This window comes from Fringilla coelebs, assembly GCF_963513975.1.
Source record: "Fringilla coelebs genome assembly, chromosome: 8".
NCBI lineage: Eukaryota > Metazoa > Chordata > Aves > Passeriformes > Fringillidae > Fringilla > Fringilla coelebs.
In genome coordinates, this window is record NC_140066.1 from 32,610,188 (window position 1) to 32,623,859 (window position 13,672).

Here is a 13,672-nt window from a genome sequence, read left to right on the forward strand (position 1 = left end):
TTATATTATCATAATGTTTTGGAAACTGTTTTCCAAGCTTAAAAAAATGGGTTTATCTTCAGGCAGAACTAACAATCTTATTGACAGGCAAAGGATGACTATGGCAGGCATGCTTCTATCTGTACTATAAACCAGATATTTCCCACAAAATCTGATCTTACCTTAAAAATAGAGTGTTTATAGCTTGAATTTTGTCCTCATGATTCAACTATTCAAGATCAAGCTGCTAACAACTTAGGAGCAGACTTTTTTCCCTTTACACAGCCCAAAAGATGAATTAGAAACCTTCGATATATGTATAGGAGTTAAAAAAAATCTGTCCCTTTATGTCAAAATGTTTTCCTTATAGATTCAAATTTTAATTCCATGCTAATACTTAGAACCTATAAATCTTTTTTAATAAGGATTTTGGACAGGAAAAATGCTGGTAGTTGACCAGAAAAGGCAGATGGGCCTATGGGTGGATGATCTTGGGCTTAGTTTTAAGTAACCTGACATCTCCATCTGCATCTGCATCACATGCAGTCATTTTCCCATCTCTAAGGAAGAGTCCTGTGACAATGACAGGCTTGGGTGTCCTGGCCTAAGGAGATCAGAGGGCACTTTGCACATGCATGAATTTCCTAGTGAGTGTTTTCATCCAGCATTGTAACAATCTGCAGGAACCAACCTAGTCTGGGGAAAAGTCAATCTGAGCTGATCTGTGTTACATTATCGTTGGGGTTTTATCAGTAAAGTCCATAACAAGTCTGAAAAGAGTAACATTTTACCCTGCTTCTATCATCCAGGCTTAATGCTAAATGAATGGCTTAAGTACAGTTAATTGATTCCACATTTAATTGCAGAAACTAATGGTTTGAAGAGCTGCACTGCTGACAGCCAGGATAAGAGTTGAGCCATCAGAGATTATAGTTTTTATTTTTCTTGACATAATCCTTTTCTAAGTACCAAAAATCACATGGTGGAACAAAGTTTGATTGAAGTTTTGTATGTTTTCATTAGAAGTTCTTTAATGCAGGATCCTATGAAAATACAGCAGTTGGTCAAGATCCATATACAGAATATACAAGCCTCAGCAAGCTTGACAAAATACTGAACTATATCTTCTTGCCAAATTAAATTTGTCATTAAATGCTAGTTAGAACTTGACAGACTCATTTACTTCCCTGGTTTCCCAGCAAGCAAAAGATCCAGCCAGCCCTCTTTATTCTTGGTCAAACCCAAGCTTCAGCCAGCTCTGAGTCCCTGCAAATGGATTCAGATATTTATATTTATTTGCTTCATGTGTAAACAGTAGTGTGCTGCAGGGAGCTTTGTAGGACTTTAATGGGTCTGTGCATAAATAAAAGGTAAGAATGATTTATTTTATTACCTAGATGAAATCTGCTTTTCTGAGTATAAGTAATCAGAAAAGATTTGCTGGTTCATGGCAACCTGACTGGGTGAAAACAGTTTTTTCCTGCTACCAAAACATACTGGGATTAATATAGTGTTAATATTTTTGTTTTGATATGAACAGCTGTCATATTTTCTACAGGAATATTTTAGAAGGGAACATGACCAGTAGAATTGTGAGTAAGAAATCAGGATGATGAGATAATCTCCCTAGAAACAATGAAATAAACCAGAAAACTTTATCAGTGAACCAACACTATAGATGTTTCTGCAGAATTGACAAACTGAGACAAAGGAATTATTTGGTAAATATTATTTCAGAACATTTTGCCCCATTCCCAAAATGAGCTTCCTCCAACAGACTTGTAAAAAATTACCTCTTTTGGGGAGATGCTAAAATAGGGAAGGATTTGTTCCTCAGCTCTGTTTTCTGTGATTCTGGGAAGTGTCAGCCAACCAGCACCATTTCTGTGCACTGAGGGTTCACTGTCAGATTTTCACAAACCCTCCAGAAAAGGCAGAGAGGATCCTTCTAGATCTTCTGAAGCACCAATAATTTTTGATGTTAACAAACTGAGATCGTGAGCAACTCCTGGTTGAAGGCAGAAACACAACTGCTGCAGTAAGGGCAGGGGGGAAAATGTACAAAGAAGCTGTTCATAAGTATCAAAATCCCAGTTTTTACAGCACAGCTTCATAAATCTGCAGGTTTTGACCTCATCTGCCCAGATTTTAATGTGTGTTTTTATTCTCCAGCACTTCAGGGGGATGTGTGTGCTCCATTATGCAAAGCTGTCAGTTCTAACAGCAGTGGGGTCTGTTGCCTGCATTTCAGTGTCTGTTTTATATCTCCAGCATATTGACATTATTGAAAATACAGTCATTATTAGTATCTCTTGTGCTCAGTTGCATGCCTACTTTTTACATTGCTGTTACTCACAGTTTCCATGCAACTTGCAACTGTAAACTGAAAATTATACTTAACCACTTTCTTGATGAGAAAGACCTGATTTTAGCCACACTTTTGGAGCATTGCACAGTTTAATTGAACCCATATGAAAATCTCTGCATGATGCAAGGGGCAGGAGGTTTAAATTCATGGCCTACATAAAGTGGTTTTTTTTTTTTTTTTTCAGTTTCTTTGATATACTCTTAAATCACACAATGCTCACACCAAGGGGTGAAATGTGTCAGGAGCACTGATCATGGAAATATTTTTGCATTCTAATAAACAAGGCTAAACATTTCTTAATATTCCTACATGCAATATTTAGTTCCTGTGTGAAGAATCACCAGCCCAAAACAAAGATTTCAGTCATGGCACTATTAAACCATTTCTACTGGTAAAAAGATTTCAAGAGTTTTGGAAACTATGCTTGAGCCTTTTGCACTAATATATTGTACAGTCTCATATTATCATTTTGTGGCAAGTTCTGTTCTTACATATGAAGAGTTTTGAAGAGTCAGTCTATCACACTTTTCAGACAAGAATATTACTCCTTTCTAGATGCACAGGAGTACACCAAGTAATCTTTACGAGTTTACTCAAACAAGGGCAAAAGACTCACATTTGGGTACAAGAAGAAACCTAAATCTTTATTCACATGCACTTTAAACTGGACAAACAATTGTAGGCCTTATTTTGTGCTCATTCCACTGTCTTGAAATATGCTAAATATCCATGTTTTGGTACTGGTGACTGGTACTTAGTTGCCTGCATGTTGTCATGGTTTCCTATTTAAAGTAGAATTTTTATGTACTCAAGGTTATAATCCCTGCTTAAAAGTGCCAGTGTAGTGCATAATTATGTATAACAAGTATTTTGTGAGCCTGGTCTCCAGGGAACCCTCCCCAAACCAAAACCGAGATTGAGTTAAGGTGCTGTAAAGCCTGCAACTGGCATATTCCTTAATGATGATGAAATGCCAATGAAAAAATACACCTGTAAATTAAGAGTGAACTTCTGAAACTGGATATTGTGGGAAATGAGTGGAAAATGAGAACACAAATATAAATAGTGGAGACCCATCTGGGGAAGGCAATAAGTTATAAGAGTTTAAATCTGTCATTAGGTGAAGCTGATTAGGTTTAGGTCTGTCAGGAGGATGAAGAGTTGTGCCATCTGTAACAACAGTGAGCAGCTTAGGTAACTTTATCTCCACCAACCACCAGGGATCACCAGGACCACTTCCCACCAGCACAGCATTAGATCATCTTCTAAAAAAGCCACTGCCACGAAGGCAAACATCAAACCTGGTCTGGAGGGGGATAATGCAGTTCAGGCACCATTTGTTGTCACCAGGTCATCATAAATACGTGGAAGACTGGCTGTAACTGGCTCCTCTCAGTCTTGTTTTGCAACTCTGCTTAGTTGAATCAAAGGAATTGGGGGAAAATAGGTTTATAATTTATATTCAGCATAAACATTAATTCATTATATCAGTTTTAACATGTTAACAGGTAGGAAACTATGGTAATATCTGTAAGGAAGCGTTCTTATTAGTATGCAATTATTATCCTTTGGGAAAAAAGCACAATAATTTATTTTAGCCTTACTGTTGTTTTGGTTTTTTTTCTTTTTTTAATGGATGATGTTAGTCTGCACAAAACTGTTCTTGGCTCACCTTGCAAATAAACCTGAGGAAACATTTTGGTCCTGATTTGCCTTGAAATCTGATGGAGTCCTTTTGTGCAGGGTTAGAGCATACTCAGAAAAGTCCATAATCTAGGGAATATTCCATGTAAAATATAATCTCTTCTTTTTGAACAGTCATGCCAAATCAAACCAGTAATCATCTTCATTCTGCATCATTATTCTGAGGGCTGAACACCTGCTGTACTTTCCTGCTTAGCCCAGGATTACACCACATACTAACAGCCTGATCACTCAACTCCCCTGTGCCTTAATTTCTGCTTTTCTAAAATGTCAGCAGCATTCTCCTGCTTTGTGAATCGGTGAGGAACTTGCACAAGTAATCCAACTAAATGCTTGGAGTACACCTCAGTGTTGTGTTTACTAAATCTAACTTTTTCAAGGTGCAGAAGATTGAAGAAACTCAACAGATTTAGTTTCAAAGTAAATATTTTTTTCATCCAAACTCGGGAATCTCTGTAAACAACTTACGAGCACTATCTCGACTGCAATTTCAGAGGTCAGTGACTCAGTTCCCAGAGTTGGTCCTGCAAAAACCTGATACACTTGCTTGGACCAGAATATGAAATCTAACCCCTGTATGGCCATTAACAAGTTGTCTTGGTGTGCAGCTCTCCTGAGAGGTTTATTTTCACAGCCTGTTCTCACTACTGACAAAACACAGCATTTCTGGAGTCAGAGTATTGACAACTGCAAAATATTCAATAGCTGAGTTTTTATCTAATTTATTCTCACTCAATGATCTAACAGCTATCATGAAATTATTAAAAACAGCCTCAGGCTACATGGCCTCTAACTGAGGATGAAGGATATGATCTGCATAAGATATGTGCATTTATATATAGGGAACATTTAATATATGCATGTGGATATATGTGTGACTGTGTGGTAGGTGACTGTGTACCTGTGTTGTGTCAGCAGAAAGAAAGCCAATAAACATCCTGAGGAGAGTCTCTGAGTGCTGGAGGCTTTCCAGGAGCCCGAGAAGTGTTCTCCTCTCCTGGGATATTTGTGTGGGCATGGAGGGTGTGGGAGCACAAAGCCCAGAAAGCAGCTGCAACCTGCCAAGCCTGACATGTCAACACACACCTCAGGCCAGGAAAGTGGAACATTAAATACTGCTGCCATCCACAGTCAGGGAGAGACAGCTGCTGGCAGCTGGTTCAGACCCCAAAGCTAAAGCAGGACAAGCAGGGAGGAACCCCTTCCCCCTGATCTGCCTCTTCCCTGCCTTCCCTTCCCATCAGCTCTCAGAAAACCAGTGCCTGTGGCAACTCTGCTCTGCCTTGTATTTCCACTGAGTCTCTTGGAGAAAGGGAGGAGAACACAAGAGACAGGTAAACTGAGAAGGGAAAGGAAGAAAAGTAATTTGAAGGAAAAAGGACCTGAAAAGAGGGAAGAAGGGGCTTGGAATACAAATCATGTGAGGAATAACTGAGGGAGCTGGGGGTGCTCAGCCTGGAGAAAAGGAGACTCAGGGCTGCCCTCATCACTCTCACAGCTCCTGAAAGGTGCCTGTGCTCAGCTGGGGCTGGGCTCTGTCTGCAGCAGCACTGACACAGCCAGAGCACACAGCCTCAAGGGAAATACAGGTTGGATATCAGGGAAAAGTTTTTTTTTATAGAAAGGGTGATAAAGTTCTGGAATGGCTGCCTGGGGAGGTGGTGGAGTCCCCATCCCTGGGTGTGTTTAACAAAGCCTGGATGTGGCACTGGGTGCCAGGGTTTAGTTGAGGGGTTGGGGCTGGGCTGGACTCAATGATCTTGAAGGTTTCTTCCAACCCTGAAATTCTGTGAATTCTGTGAAAGAAGTAATTCATGTGATGCATTCTTCCCAAGCTCTACATGTGCCTCTAGAAATGTTAAGCCAACTGGTCCCACCTTGTTTCCTCCTCTGCCTCACATAACGTGGATTTTTATCTCCCCAAGTCATGTCCCACCATTCCCAGTGCTGAGACTGGACACCAGAGCAGGCAGACCAGCTCAAGGAGCAGAAAGCAGGTTCTAAAAATCCTCCTCTCACATCAGACCTCCCACCACTACTTCCAGAATTTTGCCCCAAGTCAGAGGACATGTTCTTCCTGCCTCAGCTGGGAGATTTAGGTACAGAAATTCCTCACTTTGACTGAATGACTGTTTGCATTTAGAGTGTGAAAACACATTCAGCTTTGTCAGGTTGGCTATGGACCTGACTTATACAGTCATATATGGCTCATAATACAAGTGTTGGGGAGATATTGTTGATAACTCCTAATTAGCTGTTTATAAAAGGCCAGCAGTAATAATAAGGAAATATTTTGCAGTCCTGCACAATAATAGGCACAGATTGACCAGGTGAGTTATGTAGGTCAGCCTCCTCAATAGCTCCCAAGCTCTATCAGCTGGTGCTGGTGTTCAGAACTTCAACAGGCATCAGTGTCCAGCTCTCCATAGCTGGAATGTGCATGTGGGCATGGAGAGAGAGTGCACAGAGCTGTGTCTCGTCTGAATCCACAGCCTCCCCACTGACTGAAGTGCTGCATATGGAATCTGGTGAAAAACTGCTGGTATAAATGTGGTTTGGAAAGAGAAATGTTCCAATACTTGGATATTCTTATTTGGATCATATATATTTTAAAACTTTTGGCATCACTTTAAGGACTGAGCCCTATGCGGTACTTTTCACATCTGCAACCCGTGCAGCAGAAGGGAATGTACGTGACCTGAAAACATTTAATGCTCAATGCACAAGGGAAAGATTATTGAGATCCACAGATGTAGGCACTGAGCACCATTTTAGGCACCCTGAGGTGGCCATGACATTCTCATGGGACTAGCAGATAAAACACAAAATTATCTGAGACCCTTGTCTTCCAGAGAGGCAGTTAGGGGATAAATAGAATACAACAGAATCACACTTAAGATTCCCATAATCACTTTTATTTATTATTGCTTGAAACTATATAGTATTGGGAAAGTTCTGTTAAGAGCTGAAATGATAGACTTTCTTTTTTCAGCTGGGAAAATATTATTAGATAAAAAGCAAACCAAAATTATTTAGCACTCCAAGTTTCCTTAGGAAGGGCACCTCCTGATTAAGGTTCCAATAACAGTAACTCAGATTCCAGCAGAGTCTGGTAACTGCAGCATGCTGAGGAAGCCAGTGCTGACATCCTAGCTCTGCCACTTGGTGAGCTTTTTAACCTTGGGCAAATCCATTAATCTCCAAAGAAATATGTGTTTTCTTCTGCACTTTTGTGCCATAAAACATTAACTTAAACATCTGAAGGATGCAGGAGTGCCCTGAAGTGCCACATGGGGCTGATTAGAAGCAATGGAAGTATGTCACCAATTGGATTTTTCCAGGCCAGGTTGAATCAGGTTTCAATCATCCTGATTGAAAATTAGCCAGAAATAGGAAGAATAATTTTTACCTTTCATAACCTGTTTTTTAAAGCATGCTTTCATGTCTTAGTGGCAGGTACTCAGCATCCCTGCTTCTTTTCTTTCACACCTGTACATGAAGTGGGGCACATCAGCCAAGGCTGGGCTGCATCCTCTGCTGTCCTCTGAATCTCAGTCCTACATGGGCTCAGTGATGTGACCCCCATAGGCAGTCTCTGGTTTTCTTGGGGGAAGGGCAGGAAAACACAATTTCAGAACTCTCCCAAAAATCCAGCTCAGCTTTCCAAGCGTTGCCAAGCGACATCACGGCTTTGCAGCAGATCCAGCTGCTGATGTTACCAAGCAACGTCCTCCCATCAAGTTGTGCACTTGAAAATCATTACTTGTTTATTAATTCTCATGGTGGGCTATGGTTTCCCCCCCAGATCTTGCTATTTGCTCTTCTAGAATTTGTGAGAAAGCAAAAGACAAAGGACTGTTGTAGGTCAGTCGTTCTTGCAGATCTCTGTGACATTGTTGGAATGTGCAGAAATTGGGAATGGTTTTGCACTATTACATCAAGATTGGAGAAGAGTAAAATTCTGAACACCTTGCCTTTCTTCTCTTGCCTATGGGAACAGCTGCTGTGTAATAGTGATTCAGCAGAACTTTGCAATGTTTTATATGTACCATCAATCACGTGAAAGTAAGGAACATGAAACATTTGGTCTTAAATTGGCAGTATTTGTACCATAAAGTAAAATGACCTCACACTGAATTGTCTTCTACAAATACCTAAGGTAGCATGTCTTCAGTATACAAGAAACTAACATATATGTGTAGTATGGTTGGTAAATGTACCCAGTACTGTATATACTGGGATTAAATTTGATCACTCATGGCAAATTATTTGGATCTTACTGAAATAATAACTTATTAACCCACTACATAGCTTACCTTTAAGTCTGAGCTGTATTCTCCCCTAGTTTGAGTCTTCCAGTCCTCCTGGGTTAAATCCTGTTTTGATCAAGAAAAGACAATCTCTCCCTGGATGAGCACGAAGAGTGGGTGAGGAACCTCAGGGGAAATTCCAGCCAACAACAGTAAAGCAGCCCAATGTGAGTACTTCTTCCTCCCATCACAAAATCAAAGAGAATAAATAGAGACATCAGAGCATGGGGAATTCTCTCAGAGCTGGTGGGTTACACTTCAGACTGGAGCAGAGCAGAAGATCAGCCTCTGCAAAGGTGGGAACAGTGAAGAGGGGCTGCTTGGGATAGCTGGGATAGAAGTGCATTAGTGAATCCTGATTTAGATCTGAGAGTGGGTCAGGAAAGTGACCCAAAGCCACAATGGCAGTGCTGCCAGTTGTTGTGGGCTCACAGGTCACAGCACAGGGTGGCTGTGTTGGTGTCACTGCCCTCATTTCCAGGCTCACAGTTCTGGCACCAGGGCAGGAGTTGCCTGTGTGGCTTTCAAACCTTACACAACTTAGCCAAAGAGAGGGATTCTGCTTTGCCTGCGTGTTGATAAAAACACACAATCAGAAATCGTCATCTACAGATTACTGAACGTTGTTTTTCCACAAAGTTTCTGCCAGACACTTGTTTTGCAAGGCAGCTTCTTCACTTTCACTTTGTGGCATATTCTGGCCTTAGCTTAGACATGGAAAAGCCCCAAATGGGAGTTCAGTTTGTTTTGATGAGGAAATAATGCAGCTAGCAGAAGTGAGGATGTATTACCAGGCTTGTGTTTTCCTGAGCTCCCACAGGATCCCTGCTCTTAAATTCATGGCAGAGAGCCTAAACAAAAAACATTGCATAATTTGTTGTCTATAAGACAACCAATTGTGCAACGCCCCCCTCTTTGGTTTTAAGAAAGAACACACTAAAATTTTGAATTTATGAACTTCAGATTTACTGGATTCTGATCTGGGCTGGGGAGACCAGAGAATGTTGGATCATCAACTTCATAGAAAAAGAAAGATTTAAAAGGCAGGGCTATTCATGTAGCATTCCAGCTCATAACAGGCTTTATGTTCCCAAGTCAGGAGTTTATAGACCAAGATTTTGTGGAATAAAAGTCAGCAGACAGTCCTATGAAATCCTGCCCTTTAGCCATGTCAGGTATGACTTCTCCATGCTGGATTCAGCAATGCTGCCTCACACTCTTGGAGGTGCAATAAACCCACAGTGCACCATTCCTTTGGTCTGTGGCCCCAAAAAGCACCACTGGTGTTTACAGAAACTCATTAATCCCTTGGAGTTGCCACTAATGAGAAATACTCTGTCTTTGGTTACCAGCTGTGTTTCTGAGCACCCCTTTGTGGAAGCATTTTTTGTTTTGTGGAAGCATTGCTGGAATGGACAACCAGGGTTAATAATAACAATTAGCTCGCCCATAAACCAGTACTTCTTGCAACATCACATTTCAAAGGGTTTTTGTCACGTCTCCACCCTTCAAGATGATTAAATGGGAAATGATTTCACCATAACCTGAACAGGCACATCAACATTTGCTAGCAGGTATTTCTGACAGCTTTCAAGGGTAATATGAGAAAATGAAGGATGAGCTGAAACACATAAACAAACCTGGACACAAAATGCAGAATAGATTTTTTTTTCCCCCCAAATACCAATTTTTATCTTGAAAACAGCACAACTCCAGTGTGTTATTGCCACAGTTTCACTGAACCATTTTTTTGCAAGAAGCACTGCTTATACCACATGCCAAGATACGGTAGAAGTGAAATATATTTGACCCAAAAGTGATGTTCTCTGGGGTTGCTTTTGTGAAAACCTGGATTTCTGGCAGGCAGAGAGGCTCAGCAGCCTGGCAGGAGCAGGGGGAGGCCGGGCTCAGGAGGTGTAACTTGTTTTCCTTCTTGCCTGGGGTGGAGGCAAGTTGGTTGTTGAGCAGGTTATGAAGGTGGGTCCCGGAGAGAAAGCCTACATTTCATGAGTCTGAGGAGAAGTAGGAGGAAAATCAGGTGAAAACTGGCGAGGTGAAGATGGAAGGAATGGTTTGAAAAGCGTCAGTGAAGCCAAAGGTGCCAGAGGAATCCTGGAATGTAAGTGCCACGTTAAACATCCTCTTGCTTGCTTTCAGTGGAGCAGTTGTGCAGCTCAAAGTTCCAGTTAATGACTTTGGAGTTGTGCAGCTCAAAAGTCTCTGCACGCTGAACAGACCAATTTGGTACCACTGGGCTGTTTCTGAGATATGTAGGGCTCAAATCATTTCAATAATGACATGTAAATTGTGAAAGATACTGTAGAAACATGATGAATATTATCTTTTGGTTAAGCTATGTTTATTTAATGGATGGATTTTTAGCATGTTTGTAATGTTTATTTGAAAGTCTATACATATGATAAAGCACTTTTGGTTTGCAACCTAAATAATGCTTGTGCATGGAATGATTTAGAAATAATGTATGTAAAAAGGATTACAGTAACACTGTAATCTAAAAAATGATCTTAGCACTCTGCAATGTAATTCACACTTTAATATTATTATTGCTTGTTTCATTATTGGAGAATCTGTGATGTCTTTATTTCCTATTTATGATATTTGTCTTCATTATTAAGCAGATGGTAATGTGAGAATTGTGTGAAAATTGTGAAATTTCATGCTCTAGGGAAAGAAAAGAGTGGGTAGACAATATGATAGGATGTGTTAGTGGAGATTTTTGACAGCTGGCACTTCTGCTATGCTCTTGTCATTTTCTGCTTTGATTCCTGTGCATTTTAATTTAAAAACTGTAAAAAAAGTATTGTTATCTTTCAACTCAATATTAGAACTTTGGCCTCTATTAGCAGCTGCTGTCCTTAACAGTCAGTATGGCTGAGCTGGTGCAGAAATATTGACAGTATATTATGCACTGGAGTGAATTGACTCTAAAATAAATAGGACAACATTATGACATACGTTGGCTAATCTATTGAAGAACTTGAAGAGCAAAATCTGCATTTTGCACCATTGAAATACAAGACCCCACCCCAATTAACTAAACTCCGTGGGGATTTGGGAGAGTTTTCATTCATTCCCCAGGTTATGTTATTACTGCAAGTGCTTGTGAGGGGACAATCTGAATTTTCAGGTGTTTTCACATGATATCTGTAGGGACAGAAAAAGATCTGGGAAGAGAACAGGTCAGGTCAGGGGAACAGAAATGCCACAATATCCACTCTTGAAGAATTGTGCTGGCTGTTGAGGGAAGCACGTGGCTATAGCAGAGTTATTCTTTCCCTCCTGTGCATTTAAACCTTAGTCAGCAGCTCTAACAGTGTGAGAATGTTTTGTTATATCAATACACACTTAAAAATCATAATCTTAATGTGTTGTCTTGGAACATTTCACCGGGCTGAGCCTGGGAAGATTTGTGTGTGTACATTACTGCATGATGGAGTACTTCACACTTAGGGAGCAGTGAGTCTGAAAATGTCACATCCAGTCTTCAGCACAGCTCAGAACTGTTTTAAAACAGTCCTAAAACTGTTTGAAACAGGAGAGGATTTGGCAGCAATCTCAGCAGATAAAACCTCACCTTGCTAATTAATCACTGGAAGCGCAGCCCTGGCCCCAGTGATTTCAACAGGAGCAAGTTCAAGCACTGCTGCATCCCCTGGAGACAGTCAAGTTTAAACAGAACAGAGCTTAAGAGCACGGCACCAAACTTCCCTCTCCCCAAGCCTCCTGTGAAGAAAAATAATATTTCAGGTTTTAAAAAATGTACTGTAGCAATAAGTAACAACATTCCTTAAAGGCTTGTATGGTTTCCTTGGGGTTCAAAGTGCAACCTCCCTTTTACAGCCCAACTTTAACACACACTGCAGAGCAATCCCAAATTCTTTGGGGAAAAAAAACCTGAAGAGGCTGTAATAATGTGTAATTTTCACCTATTCAGTAATACAATAAATACAGTGAATTTCAATGCATGAGCCCCCAAATAAAATGTCTAGGACAAGAATGTCTATGAGTGAATCTCTGGTGTGGACTTTTACTTTTGAGTATCCTTAAAAAAAAAAACAAAAAAGAAATCAACGATGCCTGGGGAGACACTTAACTCTAGAACTGCTCAGAGATTTTTTTGAAATTAAATAATTAGAACTGAACTAGCATAAAACCAATAGTAATTATGGTAGGCAGATCCTTTTAAGTCTAAAGGAGGTTTTAGAACACAACATTGTAACAGAAGAATGCCTAAGAAAAGCAGGGAACGATGCCAGAAAAAAATCCATTTACTCTTTCTCTGAGTGCTCAGATTGAAAATTCTTTGTTACAATGATATTCAGGTTTAACACCACGGTTCTGACAATGTGAGCAGGCAGCTTGGTCCAGGAATTTCAAGTAATAAAAATGGTGTGAATACAGTTAAAACAGTAAGGTTTTCCTATGGGCTGTCCATCCAAAGTGACTTTGGCAAGGAAAATGTCTTTCTTTGGCATGTTCAAATGTCATGGGATAATCCAGAGTAACAAAGCTGGATTTCAAGGACTGTCTTTCCAGAAGACAGCAGAGAGACATGAGGAAATAAAAGAATTAAGAGTTCTTTCCCCTCAATTTGTGACTCAGAATCATTGTAAGGCTGAATGTCAGAAGGGGCAGCTGGCTGGGTGGCTGAGATGACAGCCCTTCACAATTTCCAGGGTTTTTTGTTGTTTTATTTTGGTTTGTTTGGGTTTTTTTACAGCACATTAAGAGCTTTTTCTTTTCTTCCAGAGATCTTTCTTTAATTGCTGTGTGACCCTGGACATCAGAGTTGAGATGGGCAATGAGAACAGCAGTGCAGAGAATGAGGTGAGTGTGACAGGGGAATTGCTCCTCCTCCCCTCCTAGCCTAGAGCAAACCTTTCAGAAACTGCTTCCACAGGCCACTTACCCCATATTTATCTTCTGCTCCCCATTGCACTCATATTTAAGTGTCATTAATGGTAATTGAAAGCAACTTGGTGTGGTTTTTTCCTTTGGCAATGACCAGGGCACTGTTTGGGCAGTACAGTAGTTAGTGACATTTAGGAGTTACCACTGGGAAAATAATCACAGCAAATATTTCCTTATATTGCCTCCCCACTTCACATTTAGGGCAGCTTTTACCCCCAAAAATCAACATCAAATTCAGAACTGGGATTCACAACTGGAGTTGTGAACCCACAGATGACCCCTGCATCTCTACTTCTGTGATCTAATTTCCACCTGATTATCAGCAAATTGACATGGTGTAGGGTTTTTATGGGATGTAGGTGCTAATAAAGGAGGACTG

At 40.5% G+C, this 13,672-nt stretch overlaps 1 protein-coding gene across 13 annotated transcripts in view; it reads left to right on the forward strand.

The window, feature by feature from the left end:
* The window catches only part of TACC2 (transforming acidic coiled-coil containing protein 2), a 128,899-nt gene that overhangs the window by 976 nt on the left and 114,251 nt on the right, over nucleotides 1–13,672 (forward strand). For 9 of the 13 annotated variants that reach the window (XM_084210589.1, XM_084210590.1, XM_084210592.1 and 6 more), the window contains exons 2-3: nucleotides 8,397–8,528; nucleotides 13,132–13,209. In XM_084210589.1, the coding sequence (XP_084066715.1) occupies nucleotides 13,184–13,209 (26 nt within the window). In that variant the 5' untranslated portion in view covers nucleotides 8,397–8,528; nucleotides 13,132–13,183. Of the gene's footprint in view, nucleotides 1–8,396; nucleotides 8,529–10,309; nucleotides 10,481–13,131; nucleotides 13,210–13,672 lie in introns of those variants that run through there. The other 4 variants (XM_084210601.1, XM_084210595.1, XM_084210600.1 and 1 more) reach the window with 3 other exon arrangements.